Source organism: Gavialis gangeticus, unplaced genomic scaffold (genome assembly GCF_001723915.1).
Source record: "Gavialis gangeticus isolate Ggan-Ray unplaced genomic scaffold, GavGan_comp1, whole genome shotgun sequence".
In the NCBI taxonomy this organism is placed as follows: domain Eukaryota; kingdom Metazoa; phylum Chordata; order Crocodylia; family Gavialidae; genus Gavialis; species Gavialis gangeticus.
The window spans coordinates 32,581,908-32,599,477 of NW_017729031.1; the positions used below are offsets into that span (position 1 = coordinate 32,581,908).

At 47.4% G+C, this 17,570-nt stretch overlaps 1 protein-coding gene across 2 annotated transcripts in view; it reads left to right on the forward strand.

Moving 5' to 3' along the window:
- Positions 1–17,570, forward strand: part of SEMA5B (semaphorin 5B) — a 310,450-nt gene that overhangs the window by 145,389 nt on the left and 147,491 nt on the right. For both annotated transcript variants that reach the window (XM_019522582.1, XM_019522583.1), the window contains exon 5: positions 9,001–9,063. In XM_019522582.1, coding sequence (XP_019378127.1) covers positions 9,001–9,063 — 63 coding nt within the window. The remainder of the gene's footprint in view (positions 1–9,000; positions 9,064–17,570) is intronic.

The following is a 17,570-nucleotide window of genomic DNA, read 5'->3' on the forward strand; positions in this document are numbered from 1 at the left end:
TGCATTAATTTCAGCTGTTGTAGGAAATTTGGTGGCATAATGCGCCTTAAATGACTTGGGGTGCAGCAAACTAAAACTCCTTTGAGACGTTTTAGTTGGCTGCCCCTGCAGCCGCGGAGCGAAGCACTGGGCTCCATGCAGCTCCGTGGCCCTGCAGGCAGCCCGGCAGCAGCCCGGGAAGGCAGGTTCCCCCCAAGAAAAGTGGCGAGGCTGATCTTTTTATTCCCTGCCCCTTCCCCCTGAGCCTGCCTGAGCTGCGCAGGGGCCTGGTGCTTCCCTCTGCGGCTGCGGTGTCCCCCGGGACTGCCCAAGCCGGGTGCCTGTGGGTGGATGCCACCTGCGGGGGGAGGCGCTGCTACCACGAAGGGAATCACCAGCCCCCCCCATAGCCCAGGGACTGCTCCTCCTGCCGGCAGCTCGTCCTCCCCTCCCTGCCAGAGAGGCAGGTAAGTAAGCGAGATGTGTGCATGACGTGGGGGTTTAATCAGCCCTAAATTGAATTTAAAAACCCACCACTTCAATTTAGGGTGCCCGTTTCGTCTACACACGCCCTATATGTCTTACTGATCCAGTGTAAGCTTTAAATGTTATTTGACCCCAGCAATCTTTGCTGTCCAGAGCAGGGGGGGCCGGACCCGATGATCTCACAAAGTCTCTTCCAGCCCTAATGCCCATCCTTTGGATGACATGTGCCTTCCCCTAAATACAAAGTGTGTGTTATTCTGATTTCACTGAGGCTGGCATGAAGCAGGAGTCACACACATCCAAAACCAGTGTCAGAGCAGAATAAGGTGCGCTGCCCTAATAAGCTATTTCTATTTACAACAGAAGGCTGCTGGGATTATGGGCATTTAGGCCCACTGATCGTTTTCCTTCCTTTCTTTTGGGCATGTGCCTGCCCACCACATCCTGAATGTCACATTCGACTGTCTCAGCACCTGCAGGTGGCTAGTAGCTCATAAGGTGAGACCAGCCGCTCGTGGACAAGCTGTGGCGTCTCGCTGATATGTGCTAATGCACGGCATGGTTCATTTAGATCAAAAACAACATGTACAGCTTGCATTTCATTGCATCCTAAAGATTCAGAGATCATTTAAGGAAAATCAATTAGCAGTTGGATTGGATACAGTGCTGGTCCCCCCTCTGCACTCCTGCCACCATCAAAAACTAATTTGCTCAGTTCCAAGACCATTCTTCATAGGCATCACAGTAGGCAGCGGTGATCTATAATTTGTCCGCTACAATGCACAGGCAATCTGACTATTTGCAGAAACAAAACATCACGGCTTCTTTCAGCACTAGCTATCTGTTCATCAGATTTGCGTATCCTGGTTTCAATAAATTAACTGCTATGGAACTTCGGAAGTGGCCTCTAGGGCACCAAGCTACTGTGCTGTATCATTAAGAAGTTAAGATTTCAATAAATTATTATTATTATTTACAGAGTGTTGCAAATGTGCCTGGCGCTTAAGAGACAAAAGCCAAGCTTCAAAAAAGGGGTGGAAAAAGGAATTTCACATTAGACTTGGTCAGGAGGCCTTTATGAGGAAGCCCTATAGAATTTGATAAGGACAGTATCGGTAGGGTTGTATAAACATGCAAAAGGCTTTTTTAATAGCAATGTCCAGGGAATGTGGGGTTTTCTTGATCTGGCCTATTGTTTTGTCTTGCAGAGATAACTAATTATAAGTTTTAGAGGGAACCATTTAAAATGACTGTTATTCTTATAGATGTTACAGGATTTTTTCCATCTGGGCAGATCAACATAGGTGGTGATAGTGCAGACTTGTTTTCTTGGGTGATTGGCATATCGTTTTGAACACAGAAATGGCCTATATAACATGACTGTGTCGTCATCAGTAGTGATCTACGGGCTGCATTTTATGCAACTGCAGTTTTCATGATGAATGTTGAACAAAGGTGCTTAGGTTGGGAGTCGTCGGGGGAAATGCACTGGGTTCTGTAAGCAGCACTTTCCCTGAAAGACCTGATCCTGATCTCAGCTCTGCAAAATGCTTTGGCATGTGCTTAAGTGCAGCTCTTTCCAGTCAGGCACTCAGATACGTACTTTAGTTGCACCAAAGCCAATGGACCCAAGCAACACACAGTGCACTTTGTTGAGTTATGGCCTGTGTGAAGTGCTGAGCTCCCTTCACTCCCGCTGCCTCCATTGGGTATGGAGAACCTTCATGTCTTATAGCCAAAGATTTGCAAATGTAAGTGGTAAGAAAAGCAGCCCGGTTATTTTTTCCAGGAATCAAGAATACTAGGAGCTGCCTTTAGAATGTGTCTTTTTTTCCAGAGGTATATTTTGTACTGAAGATAACGGCCCCCTGTACAGTTATTGGAAGGAAAGATGTGAGTAAATACACAGGGAGTGAAATAACTCTGCCAGCGCAGGTCTCCAGTGTGCAATAACTGTCATGTCACTACACCTCCTGCCCTCCCTGCCTCATGCATAACTCAGAACAGGCTGATGGAGCTGGCAGGCTCCGCTGAGGATGCCCTGCATTGAACAGGGAGGGAACCAAAATCACCTCTTACCCCCCGGGCAGACAGAAGAAACTTCCTTTGCACGTTACTGCAGATTGATTGAAACGCTGAGCGCCTGCTGCTAGCGGTCCCTGTAGACCCCATGCAGCAACACGCTGTGCTCCCACCATTCCTGTTGACATTAATAGGAGCTGAGAGGACTCGGTGCCATTCAGGAGATGCTAGGCAGTTGCAAAACCAGGCCCCAGATTTGCAGTGTGAAACATGCCATCTCTCCCTTCCATCCACCACCAAATGTAAATGATATAGGATGGTAAAACAAATAACTTAATTGAAATTGGTGCAGTCAGGCTGCTGTCCCCTAACTGTAAGTGCAGTTGTGTGGGACATAGGTTAGATGGTAGTGAGGTTGGTGTCAGATGAGATGGTTTGTAATGAGATCAGTAGAGGGTGGGCGGCCAGGGAGCCGGTCCTGGGCACCGTCTTAGATGGGGCACAGGAATGGCACCCATCACTGCCCTGGCCTTCGCTGCTTCCCAGGTTGCAGCCCTTGCTTCTTATTCCTCTAAATGAGATATGTTAGACATTAAAAATAGTAGAGGGATTATTATGTGCTTAATCTACTGCATTCAAATGAAATGTTGAATTAATTATACGTGGCTGATCTGGGTATAGATCTGATCCACTGATGCTGGTGAGGACTTTGCATTGGGGTTTCAAGGGACAGATGAGAAGGGGCCTCTCTAGTGACACAGGCATTGGATCTATCTGTAGGTAATTGAGCAGCTGTACCAGCAAAGCTTGCCCAAAAGGAGTGTGAGGAGTACCCATGGGTTGGACAGCACTAGGCAGGATGGATTATCCCGTATTACTGAATGAATTCAGAACTGGAGGCAAACATTGTAGTTGGCCTCTGTAAACTATTAAAACAGTCGAAGCCTGACTCGGTTCTGAACTTTGCCACTGTGACTTGTTTCTGCGGTACTTGTGTTTCGCCTCCATTTGGTTTCACCATGTATTGGCGCTTCCGACTTGGATCGTTCATTCTTCTCCCGCTCGTGACTTTCGTAAAGACGCAGGAAAAAACCTTCGGAAGAGAATTGTGTGTTCACAGACACCCAAACCGCAAGGGCAAAGGTGAGAGGAAGCAGATGCACACGAGAATTTCATGAATGGAAACCGTGTTAAAAGGCAACATAAATCCCCAGAGAAAGTTGCCAGCACTTTTCAGTGCCAGCCGGCACAGATGGGTAGGCTGTTTTGTGCATGCTTTTCAGGGCTATTGTTTTATGCAGTGTCTGCAACCTTAGACTAGTCATTGCGATTCCTCGGGCGGAAGAATCTGGTGTTTCCTTGTTCTGCATATGGACCATGTGCTTGCACACTGGGTCCTGAAAGTATCCGGGCGAATTGACAGCTTAGACACATACCGTGTTTTATCACATATCACACACCCACAAATAAAACATGCACCTCATTCTTGGAAGGAAACACTACCCGTGTCTGTGGAAAGGAGGCTGTAGAAAATAAGACTTTTCTAGAGTCGTGATTGACTATGTGATATAGCATAAGTCGTCCTGGAAACAGAGAGTGTCCAAGGAGTGTGGCATCCCAGGAGACAGCATGGGTGAGACAAGGAACTTCCTGGTGTGGCAGGGCAAGGCCACAGACCCTTGCAAGGGCAGTAACAAGACTATTATTTCTTCACTGTAAATAGCTCTTTATACAAGTTCCCATATATAATAAAGTATTTCTTCCACACCATAAGATGCTACAGAGTGCCTGGAGCACCTCACTCGCCCTCAACCAGCTCAGCAGCCCTTCAGCCAAAAGCTACTCCCTCACCAACACATATGGGAGAGTTAATACCGGACTGTGCCTCCGCTCTTTCCAGCTCTGAGAAGCAGCCATCGGGGCAGTTACGAGTCACGGTGTCTGCTTGCACCCTGCTTCTGCTCCAGCAAAGAAAAATCAGCTTCTCTGCTTAAGATGTGCACCCCAGTTTTGGAGGAATGATTTTTGGGGGGAAAGGCGTGTGTGGTGTGTGAGTAAATATGGCATTTCATTTGCAAGCAAAAAGTTGGAAGGGGTGAGGGTACTGGGGTCTTTCCAGACAGGAAATGCAAGGGGGTGGGACACTTCTGGGGGTGCAGAGCAGGGGAGGGGTAAAATGCTGGTGTCTCAAGTCATTCCTGTGCTCAGGCTCTTGATATACTACTTGTAGGAGAAAATTCCCCTTTCCCCGTGGTTCCTATGCTTCATTCTTGCTGCCAGTTTCAGCTGTTTTACCACACAGGTTGTCCTCCTACATGGTCTTGTACCACATTGGTCCAGCAAACTGTTTCAGGAGGTACAGAAATAGCCCCGAATACGTTTGCCGAGGCTGGGGAGCCTAAATAGCTCTGACAGCTGAGGAAGATGAGTGAAATATTCAAGCTGATCACCAGACTGGATGGACAGGAGCACGCCACTGAGCTGGTTTGTGGCTCAGCCAGAGGTGCAGAGGAAGCTTCCAGCGATGAACTGAAATTAAGATTTTGGTTTTGATTTTTTGGGGCTAAGAAAATACCTGTTGGCCTGGCTGGCAATACACAGTGTGATTAGGCAGTGGAATGAGAGTGTGCAGTGCCTAGCCCTGCCTTGATACTGTGCAAACTGAAGTAGGTATCGGTACCTCTGAGAGGCATGTATACAGAGGGTGTGTCTACATGTGCATTTATGCTGGCTTAAATCTGCTGCACAGTAAGTGGGAATAGCCTGGTGTCTACACGTGCAGACAACCTGGGACTAAGTTTAGTCCCAGGTCAGAGTAAACTGCCAAATGCCCCTGTGGCCACCGGGGGGAGCTCCAGCCTCCGGTCACATGACTGCCAGCACTTGGGACTAACTTTAGTCTCAAGTTGAAGCCAGGAGAAGTGGCCAGTCAGCCCCCTAGTAGCTAGGCAGACCAAGCAGGGTGGCCCCCTGGGTTACTGTACAGTAATGCATCTACAAGTGCATTACTGTGCAATAACTAATTGGGCATAAATTTGATACCTGCCTTGTGCAGGTATCAAATTTATGCTCAAGTCTGCGTAAGTCACCATATTTACTGCGCAGTATGGGCATGCATGTATACATGCACACCCATGCTGTACAGTAATTTCAGTTACTGTGCAGTAAATGTGCATGTGCAGACGCACCCAGAGAGTGCCAGATGTGTGTGATTTGAGCACGTGGCAGATCCCAGAATATATTCATCCTCCTGGCAAACTGATTGAAGAGACTCCAGAAAGTCCTGGGAGGGAAAGCTAGCTAATGTAGAAGGGCTGACAGAATCAGAGGGAGAGGAGGAAGGGTTTCCTAAGGGGCATCTGGGAGAGGGGGATTTGGCATGGAAGGAGGGACCAGAAACTTGAACCTACCTGACACTCAACCCAGTCAGATCACTCTCTGGCGGGGGAACCCTTTGCCCTGCTAGCAGAGTTGTTCCACCCCTGGTGAGTGGAGTGTGGTTTCTGCACCTGCCTGAAGGTGTGTGCAGATAATTGTAGGCATAGCCTTAAAATGTCCCACTCACCATTTGCAGGGAGCGTGAACAAAAAAAGAGACTTATCAGGGCACATCAATGAGGCTTAAGGCAGCTGGGATGAAAGAGGGGACTGGGAAATGCTGAGGAGTTGAAAGAAGAGGGCTGGCCAGGCCAGGGCACAAAGCAGGGCAAGTAGAATCCAAAACCGCTCAAGAGATGGTGACTTCTGACCCCTTGTGGGACCCTTTATTGAGGCTTGATCCAAAGCCCAGTGAGTAGGCTTTGGGTTACACCCGTGGTGCGTGTTCATGCCTTGATGTATAATTATTCGAACATACCCCTGCTCCTTGGGTTTTCAATTCTATTTTTATTAGTGACAAGGTGCTCTGGGTTCTGCTTTGCACGGTCATTAATATGCTCTTTGAGTCACTGGAGGTCACTGGAGTTACTCAGCCCTCAAGCTGGTGCCTCATAACCCACCTGAGACGTGTATGCTGGCCTTGTAAAACACGCCCTAGCCTGCCTTCCTCCTCTAATTATCCTCTCGACTCAAATGAAACTTGCATTAACTAATGGTGCAGTCACGGACAGCATGTTCCTATAATTTGATCTATCAGCAAAAGCTCCTGTTATTGCTAGGCTCATCAGGTAGCTTGTCAGGAGAGCCTAAGGACAGTGTTGTCAGATAAAAGGGAAGGTTGTGTGGGGGAGAGAAGAGGAGGTAACCGAGCCCTGACGTACTGTGCTTGCGGCATGCTTGGAGCTCGATCGGGAAGGTGTTCAAAAATAGAGAGACTCTTCCATGGAGGGCTGCATTCTGCAGTCCCAAGAGCTCAGGGTATTTACTGAGGGTTGGCATCAATTGCCAAAGTCGCCAGCAATTTTTGTGTGTGTGTGTGTGTTATCCTGCTAAACCAAGGCTGTAAGGGAGAGTGGGGCATTCCTGAAAGGAGGGGTGAGGGGTCATCAACCAAGCTATCGGTTTCTTTAGGGTTTGGGGCTTTTTTAGGCTTGTCATATACTGCTCGGAGCACAGGTGATGTGTGGGAGGGCATGGGGGGGCATGTGCCCCCCACCCCCGAGATTGGCCGCTGCCAAAGCTGCTGGCAACTTCTGCAGGCAGTTGCCACTCACACCTGCCACCCCCTCTCTGTCAATGTGGCAGTGGCATCTGCAGGTGGTGCCCACTCGCCGCCATGGTGCCCCCCTGCTCTCGGGAGGCACCAGTCGTTCATGGCTCGGAGGGCAGAGGGTGTTGCACCTGGCTGATTTGATGGGACAGAACAAGCCTCTGGGATCCCAGCACTGCTGAACTGGGGTGCTAGACCTTGGAGGATTTAGGGGGGTTGCCAGTTAAAAAGCCACCCCCAGATTTAATGAACTGTTGCTTCTCCCTGCCTCAAATGGCATCCTATCCTCTTGGTAAATTGCTAAACTATCCCTTACAGTGACAGCTGTCCTGAGGCTCATAAAAAATACCTCTGAGATGCAAACATTTGGCCTTAAGAATGGGCCAAAATACATTAAATGGCATATATTTTCCCAAACAGGCCCCAGGGAAGATCACGTGCCTTCTTTCCCCCGTACACGCACACTTATGGACATTTCAGTACATGCACACTCATACAAGTCTTGCTTCAAGCTCTCTGTGATGAACCAACTCCTCTGCTGTTCATGTCTAAAGGACAGGTTTCAGGGACGAGATATAAACAGTCCCAAAGACTTTCCTGCAAAGCACATAAGTGTGGGTGCTGCATGGTGCTCCCTTCCTTCCTGCTTCCAGTTTTGAGAAAGTATTTTTGTGGAACTGGAGAAAAAATAGATTCCCTTTTCTCTCCAGGCTCCCCTCTGCCTCCTGCAGTGAACAGGATTTATCATGTGTCAAGGGGACAATTTTTGTGGAAACGCGGAGTTAAAATATTGGCAGTAGCCAGAAAGCCGAGGCAAAGTTCAGATCCGGACCGAACTTTACAGACGTTTCCTGTCTCTGGAATGGGCTGGAAAAAAAAAATCTGGCTCTGCTGGTGGGGGTTGGTTCCATATCTGAACTCCATGTGCCTGGCCTTTCTCTAGTGAGCAGGGCCCTTTCTCTAACCCTGTGAATGATGCATAGTATACGTGTGTATATTTTCACCTCCCATTTGTAAAGTGAAGAGCAGTGAGTTGAATATATTAGGTCTATTTAAAATAAGGGCCGGGAGAAATGCAGGGGGGAAGAACTGTAGATGTTATTTAATTGTTGCTTCAGTTGCTGGTGTTTTCAAAGCAGGAAGTGGCTCTGTCTGGCAGTGTTTTGCTGGTTCTGACTTTTCTTACAAAGGGCGGAGAATATTCATTTCCAAACAGACCTGAGTGACCCTGGCATCCAGTCCTCAGCCGGTATAAATTAGCGTAGCTCCATTGACTTCAGGGCAGCCTTGCTGTTTTATGCCGCAGCCGGACATCTGGTCCAAGATATCCAGAATACTTAGCTTTACTAGACTATCCCTGCAAACCTCTGTCTCATTTTATCCGGTAGGTTTTGTGGTGTGACCGATACCAGGTTGATTATCGTGGAGGTGCTTTTTAAGAACGCTAACAATTCGTGCAAAACTACTGTTGAAAATCCAAGGTACTTTATGCACGTGGCGCTTTAACGTTGCGCTGTACTTTTAAAAGGGGCAAAGCCTTGGAATACGGGGCTGGTGTATTGGACCCTTCCACTTGAATTATAATCAGATGTTGTATTTTCATGCAAATTAAAAGCTGTTCTCTGTTAACATGTTAGTTGCCTGAACCTCTGGACATTTCATGTGTTTATCATCTGGCTGCTCTACGAGCACAGCAAGAGCTCTGCGTACGACATTTTGTTTACTGCCACGATGTTTGCCATACATCGAACTGCATAAATCGACTTGAGCTGCTTGCTCTTGTTTCTTTGAGTCTCCAGATGTGGGTTAGCCAAGAAGCAATAGTTCACGATCTTATCATGTGACTTGTGCATTTTGGTTTCCCAGGCAACAGAATGGGGCTCAGATGAAGACACCAGGAGGTCCTGTCAGAGTAAAGGAAAAACCGAGGTAAGTTTCTTTTTGGTATAAAAAGGCGGCAGCTAAATTATTGACTTCACACCCTTGAAAAAATACACTGGGGACCCCTGATGCCAGCTCCAGTTTGTAAATGGGAAGCATTTTTAGGGCCACCGCAACAATGCGTGTTAAATACGTAAGTTAAATAGCACAATCATTTCAGTTCTCCACCCCCCAACACATCCTAGTTATTAGATCTGTTTATATGAAATTTAAAGGTAATTCACTGCTGGAGGGGAAGCGATTTGTAACAAACCAAGGAGCAGACTGGTGGTGGAACGGGACTAGCGTTTCGCTGCAAAGCGGCGGTTGATCAGGTCAGCTTACTCTTAAGCAGCGAGCTGCTGGATTGCAGCCACATGGGCTTGTGTTTGGTCTTAATTACAGACAAGCACATGTTTTTGTCTAATTCACTCAAATTGGAGAATTTAATCCAAGGACACAAAACAATTCTGTACAGCGGGGCTATCGCTGAGTTCTTTATGAGATCGGTTCAGCCTGCAAGAAAGCAATTCAAACCAACAGCAGTTTGGCTCGAGACCTCGCATTACAGCCCTCCTCAATTCGTAGGTGTTTTGGAGCCGAGCCCAGGTCTGCGTCCACCCCGTGTTTATAAAGGGTGAAAACAAAACCCAGGATTTGAAAGCCAGGAATGAGCATATGAAGTTTATTGTTACCAGGATTGCAGTAGCACCTGTAGGTGCAACTGAGGTGGAAGCCCTGCTGTGTTAAGTGCTGTACATATGTATAGTAAGAAACAGAGCGTGCTGACACAGGGTAGGAGAAATGAAGTATCTCAGTCCTGGTTTATAGACAGAGAACTGAGGCCCAGAGCAGTGGAGTTGACCAAGGTCACATGTGGAGTCTGTGGCAGAGTCCTAGTAGCCATGAAATCAGGTTATCACCTTCCATTTGCTATCTCAGGGCATTTTTATGTGGTTTGGGATGTGGCGCTTTAATTAGCAAACTGTACTAATTAAAAGTGCCCGCATGTCCCATGTATCCGTGTCCCCACGCTGCACAAATCGCAGTAGGGTGCGTATCAAACATGTTTTATTTCAAAGTGCCCTGCCGCCGTTTTTTTAGCACGGGGATGCTGATACATGTGATGTAAAAGGCTGCTGGAGCGTATCCATTTCTGTGCTCCAGCAGACTTGATTAATAGTGGTGCAAAGATTAATCGAGTCTTCTCCAACGTGCTGGATTTCCAGCGTGTCAGAGCAGGCTCCCCACACATCTATAGGAGCCCTCAATGTTTAAGCACCTAAAATAAGTTGGCCTGAATTTTGCATTTGCACCAATTCTGACTTCCAAGCATCACATCCATGCTAAGCTAATCCAAACAAATGACCTTGGGTATCAGCTAGTGTTTTACAGAGGCCATTCATTATATCCAAAACTTCTTGTGGGTAAATGAAAAATGTAGCCAGCCTGGTGGACTCCAAAATGACAGGGAGAATTACAAAAATAAAATAAAATAAAGACATTAGGAACTTTTTTCAAGTTGGATCTAAAACCTTCAATGCTTCGATTTTAAAACATACATGCTCAAGGAAGTGTGTTGCTGTGATCACCCATCATGGAGTGTGTGCAACTAAAATGGTCTTCCATTGTTCAAGAAGGATTTGAATTTATAACTGAGAATTATTTTGTCAAGACACGGATGATACCCAACGTGAAGCTCCATGCACTTGACTGAACACGTCCCCTAATAATTTCAATTTATCTTTTTCACTGTCATGCCGACTGAAAGTGCTGGTCTGAAAGCCTCTTTCTGCTGCCGCCCCTGCCTCCACAGATTGCACTGCAGAGAGTGGATTAAACATTTCAGAAAATGCTCGTGGTCTGAGCAGTGGGATTTGTACTAGTGATGAGCCAGCACAGTGAGAGATCTAGTGGGCTTCCCTTTGTGGGTGCATTTTGGAGCCACCTTAAGTTTATTTGTGGACCGCAGTTACTTACATTGTAAGGTGATTCTTGATTCTGTTGGAAGCAGTAAATGGGGAATAAAGGCATGGCTTCATGCTCTGATAAGAGGACCGTGGGGGAGGAAGGAGGGAACTTCTGGTTAGGGGCTACCTTGAGACTCTGGAGACCTTCCCTTCCCAGCTTACGGCACAACCTCGGGAAAGTTGCCTCCTCTCTGCTTTGATTCCCCATCTGAGCATGGGGATGGCAGCACTTCCCAAGCTCACATGGTTCTTGTGAGAATAACCATTACCTGCTGCTCGGATATTATGCTGTTGCACCTTGAATACTGATTCACTCTGTCACCGCGGGGCGGTTACTTGCCCATCTGGGTTTCTTTGCCCTTCTTAGTCATGGATTTATTGATTTACATTTTTGAGGTGGGGTTTCCATAGCCAGACAAGCTACTGCTGTGCCTCAGTTCCCATCTCTTGAGTGTTTAAAACAGATCCCTCAGCAATATAGGGTGGCAACCATCAGTCCTCCTGGATCATGGGAGATGCATGACTATCGATCCCTATGCCCAGGCAGGAGTTTTTGGAGGGGTGGAGGCTGCCCAGACTTTCCATCCTCCCTTTAGGCCACTGCGACAGAATCCAAAGACCAGACTGGGGGTCGGACCTGATGATGGGTTTAGATCCCTTCCAACCCTAAGTATTAAGTACCATGACTGAGTCCAGATGTTTGGTGTATATGTGTCTGGGAATCGAAGCCAGGTCTCCTGTGAACCACAGGGGACTCCTGCAATATAGGGAGTTTCCTCCAAAAGCCCCTGGAATTTCAAACTATGGGAAGTCCGTGGTGCAAAGAATAAAAGGCACAAAATAAATGTTAACACACTGCATCGGGAGCTGCCCCTGCCTCCCAGTCAACCATAATTGGCCCTCATCGTTGTAATAACCTTCCACCCAGCCACCTATGGCATGAGGAGAGGCATGTATTCTTACATTCAGAGGCCAAAAAGGACCATCACATCAGCTAATTCATTCGAATTGGAAAACGGACACAGGCCATGGACTTTTACCCGGTTGCTCCTCTGTTGAACCCAGGGACTGGTGTTTGATGGCACTGCATTTCCAGAAGGGATCAGGAGACTGGGAAACCATCACCTCCCGTGCCAGTTTGTCCCAATGGCTAATCAATCTGGCTGTGATGTCCAGGTTGACTGTATCTCCCACAGCTCCCAGCCATTGGTCTTGATTGTGCCTTTCCCCACTCGTGGAGAGTCCCTTAGTTGCCAGGATTTTTTCCCCGTGGTGATACTTTATATGTACTGTCGTTTCTGTTGTCTTTTTGATAAGCTAAAAATATTGTGTCCTTAAGCTTCTTGTTGAAAGGAATTTTCTCCCACCCTTGAATAACTTGTGTCTTTTCCTAAACTCTCACTGAGTTTTCTGCAGTTTTTTAAAAATGCGGACCCCAGAATCTGAGTCCGCGTTGGCCTTACCAGTGCATACCCCAGGGGTATAATCGCCCCCTTTCTCCTGTGAGCACACACCCATTGATGTATCCAGAGGTGCCAGAAGTATCCCAGAGCATTGTTGCATCTTGTGTTCTTAGATGCGTCACTCGGTAGGTGACGTATTACATCCCGGGGTTGCCTGTATTAATCAAAGTTGTACTCTACTCAAACAATGAAGTCAGATCTGGTTGATAAACCCATTTTGCATAAAAAGTATGGTGACGAGTACTCACTTTTCTTCTTTTTTAGCTCTTTTATTCACAGAATTGTGTAACCAAACTGGATCCAAACCAGTGAGGGCTTTGTAGGTGAAAACCAGCACCTTAAATTGCTACTTTATTGGTATTCAGTGAAGAGCATCAGGGTAATGTCATGCAGACTCTTATTCTGTCTTCTAAATGATGTCACTTTGAGGATGAAGCTAGAATGAATAATGGGTGAAGTGCAGGAAGAATGGATACCATTGGGTCAAAAATAGTTAAAAAAAAAAAAAATCCTCTGGTCAAAATACACGAGAGCCTAATGTTCATTATTAGGTGGAGGTGCTTTTCTGTTCACATACCCATCATGAGCCACAATCAGTAATGTTGCCTAGCCCCTGGAGATTGGCAGCTTCCTGAACATGGGGGTGGCAGCCTTGCTCTTGGGTGAGTGCTCAGCTATTCCCCAGCTTTCCAAATTGGCGACCCATTGCTACAAGGATAGAGGCGATAGCATGGAAGACTTCAGTAGGGACTGCCGGAAATGTCAAGCTGCCGGTGTCTGGGGCTGTACGGCTTGCAGCAGTGCCAGGAAGAGGGAGACGCAATGAGCTAACAGTGACTGGGGAACCAAAAACCTGACCGAGGGAAACTTCTGAATAGAAGTGTGCCTAGAAGAAACCCCACTGGATGGTTAGTGGGCTTTGATGGTATTTTTAGTATAGCAGCATGCACCAATACGTTCCTGCTGTGGGCCTGAGTTTGGGGGGCAAATCCCTGTCCATACTAAGCTAAGCCCAACTCACTGGGCTTGGGTCAGGGATTCCTGGGTTTCAGGGGACTGAATTATTGAAGACGTTAGTGAAGACACTAGCGGTAGAGCGAGTTATCGTCCATCCCTCGGACATCCAGAGCCATGGAGTGATAAGATAGGGGCACCTAGAGTGCGCCCTCTCTGTGGTTGTAGCCCCATTTGCTGTCCTATTAAATCCCCCAGTTTCATCTGGGGGTCATTAAGGAGAACCTGCTTGGGAAATCGTTAGCAAATTCTGCTTGGTAGCTGCTTCGTGCTGAGGGAAGACAGCTTGGCTGGGACACAGGCGGAGCTGATTAATGGAACTGTTTGTCTAAGGAAATAAATATAAATATCTGAAAGTGTATTCATGGGAGGCTTGGAAGGTGGTGATTTTTTTTTTTTTTTTTTAATCAAAAAAGCAAATTAGGATGATCCACAGCAAATGCATTCAGTCTGTTTGCTGCAGTCTGGAGTGGAAGGTCCTTGAAGGAGGCAGTAGGGCGTTTTGCTGGCTACAGCTTTGTGGTGTGCTCTGCCACGGGCGATAGAGCTGGTGTTTGGCAAAGGGGCTCTATAGGAGAGTGGCATTCGTGGAGAGGAAGACGGTGCAGGGTTCAATGCTGAAGCGCTGGAGGAAGAAGAGGCCAGAATTTGCCCTTTCCCTTCCCGTGCCATGACTCGTACACAGAGGTCAGGGATAAAGTGGTCCCTAACAGCGTGGGTTTTGCTGGCAGAGCCATAGAAATCACAGAGTATATCTAATAGGGCGTCTTGAGCATACCTGGAGGACTGCATTGTGCTAGGTGCTCCACTTACAGATAAATCAAAAACTACACCCCCCCCAGTGGCTTCCCCCAGCCTTCCCACCACCAGAATTACATCTTTCCAAAGCATCTGCGCTGGAGTCATGTGTAGTCTCCTAACCAGCCCTGACCCTGACTCATGTGAGGCTTGGCCAGGCCGACAGCACTCATGCCTGCCATCCCAGCAGGAAGGATGGTGTCTCAAATTTATACAGATGCAAATAGCAGCTGAAGCTCGCACCAGCGCGGAGATATGTCCCAAACTCCCTTCCCCGTCAAGCAGTGCTCCCCATGCAGTAGGTACAGTCATCAGTATTTGAAAGCAGTTTACAGCAGAAAATTCAGAACCGTGAAATGGGAGAACGGGAAAGGAACTGTCCTGGATTCTCCCGGCTGTATTTTTTTTCAATCTGTGTTCTGATTTTCCTTTTAATGAATTGGGTGACGCGACTTCCAGAGACGTCCTTAGTAGGACAGGAACATAGGCTTCCCCATCTCGAACCTGACTCATGTCTGTCTGGTCCAATGTCTTGTCTTCTGCAGTGGGCAATACCTCTGTTTCAGAGGAAGATGCAAGAAACCCTGCAGTGGTGGTCGCGGCAATTTTCCATCACCCCAACTTTCCAGTTAGAGCCTGGATTAAATCCACAAGCGTTCTTCTAAAACGATAGCCGGGCCTTTGAAAATGGAGCCTAGAGGTTCTCATTTTCCAAAAAATGTCCACTACTTTCTTTTTGTATCCTATTGAGTTACCCTGCAGCAATGAGTTCCACCAGTTAGTGCAGGGGTGGGCAAAATGTGGCCCACGGGCTAGATGCGGCCTGCTAGGCCATTCTATCCGGCCTGCGGGGCCCCTAAAAAATTGAGAAAATTAATATTTATCTGCCCCTGGCTGCCTGTCATGTGGCCCTTGATGGCTTGCCAAAACTCAGTAAGTGGCCCTCTGCCCAAAATAATTGCCCGCCCCTGAGTTAGTGGCACCTGATGTGAAAATGCAGTTACTTTAGTTCAGTGAAGACCAACCTTTTTTGGCAGGCATGGCACAAATTAGCTCTGTAACCTTTCTGAGTACCACTCCAATCCCTTTCCTCTGCCCATTTCTGCTCTGCCTTCTCTGCCTTAACTTTGTGCTTCCTGCTTGATGTCCTGTTCTCCCTTCTGCTTCCTGCCCTATCTGCTGCTTTGCTGCCTGTCCCCTCCCTGCCCTCCCAAATCACAAGGTGTGTCTACACGTGCTGTCAGCATGCAGCAGTAAACTCCGGTGCATATCATGCCAGAATTTATTGCTCCTGGGCTCTGCTTTTACATATGTGTCTGGGATCACAGCACACTGAGCCGGGTCGGAGCAGCCCTGGCTGGAAGGGGGCCCAAGGGTTCAGCTTGCCAGCCTGGGGCTGCTATGACCCAGCTGTATGTGCTGTGGAGGGACTGGTTGGGACACAAGTGTGCTCCATCGGGGGCTAGCCAGCACGCAGCCCCTGCACCGAAACACTCTTGTACCTCAGCCAGCCACATACGTGTCTACACATGCGGGGCCATGGAGCAAAACCTCTGCAGCTGGATAGTACTTGTGTTTATAAGTATTACCTTGCTGCAGAGTGAATTAGTTTCCTGTGGCCTAATAGGGCTGCAAGTGTAGACATGAGACATTTAGTGTGGAGCAAACGAGTCCACTGCACAGTAAACACCTCCTGTAGATGTGCCCACATAGAGGCTGCCTCTGCAGGTTGGGCACCCCTGCTCTCAGCCACAGCCAAAACCTCAGTGGTAAGAAACTGCTCCTAGTGTTCATTTTATCTGTCATGTGCCCAGCTGCATCCCTTTCTCCTCATAACCCCATCCTGGACCCCACCACAAATGAATGTTCTCCTTCCTTGTACTTGAAAGACTCTGCATTTCTTTGTCAAGGGTAGCATGTCATCTGGGACAGACCCTTTCCAATTATGTCATGTTTGTATTTTTAAATTGTGATAGATGAGCTCATCATCTCAGTGAACCAGGAAAAGAAGCCAAATGGCAGACCCAGCTCCAGTGATTTATTCAAAGTGAGGTCCCAATTAAAGGACTTCTTGTGTATGGTTAGACATTCAAAAAAAAATACACCTGTACAATGAGATTAAGGGTTTAGAAGATTTCAAAAAGCCCCTGTGTTCAGAGGTGACAGATAAAATGACTTGGGAAACATCTGCAGGAGTCTTATTCTCAATATGTTGAAAAGTGCCTTTTGATTTTTATCTTAAACAAAGCCCAGCAGGAGTCTCAGCCCCTTCTTTTGCTAATGCCGCTTGAGGGGAGGTAGAGGAGAGGTACCACTCTCTGTGTTTTTGGTTTGAAGCCTACTTGGTGACACTTCAAAGCAACTTGTAATATGAAAATGCTAGAACAAGGCCTGCTCTAAAATACTTGGGTTGATCTTACATCATTTGTAGGGACTCCTCCTTTCCCCTCCCCCCAAAATGTTGAAAGTCAATTGTTAGAACAAATAGAATAAAATAGCATGGGCTGTAATGGTGGCAGCGGTTAAAGTGATGGGAGCCTGGCTCTTGCTGTCAGAGAAGTTGTGTTCTGGAGTTAGATGTCAAATTATTCTTGCTTTCTAGGACATTGGGAATTGCTGTGTTGGATCAGACCAGAGATTCCTCTTTGACAGATGCTTCCAAGGCCAGAAGCAAGATCCCCAGTGTGGGGAGTGGGGAGGAATTATGGACTAGCTGGCCGGTAGAAGAAACTTCTTTCTAACTAACCTCAGTTAAAAAGTGGTTTATTCTTTGATCATTAGGCATGTGAGCCGATACCTGTTCTACCTTATCTTTCAAAATAATCCCGTCTAACATAATAGTGGCCATTTTCATTCATTGTATAAATATTCAGTCCTATTCATTTTAATTGCTGCTAACCTCTTGGCCTAAATCACAGCTCACAGTGTTGAGCTCTGTGGGTGGACCGTGCCTAGGCTGACCTGGGCTGGCAGCATGACCAAATATCATGATGGAAATGTTGTGTCATGGCACAGTTGGAGGCCCAGCTGTGGGATTCAGCCAGACCTACCTGTAGTAGGGCTTGTTTTGTATCTAGCTGGTAAAGCAAATAGCACCAAATAGCCCCTATTTTCTAAAAGTGTTTATGTTCACAATGCCGGCTCGTAGAGGCTTCAGGTTAGAGCTGGTTCTTTTGCAGCATTTGTCAGCTCCTTTCATGCACCAGTCTCCCAGATAGCTTGTACGTGTGACGGGGGTTTAGCCCTCGGGGTTTTATTATGTGCCCCCTAC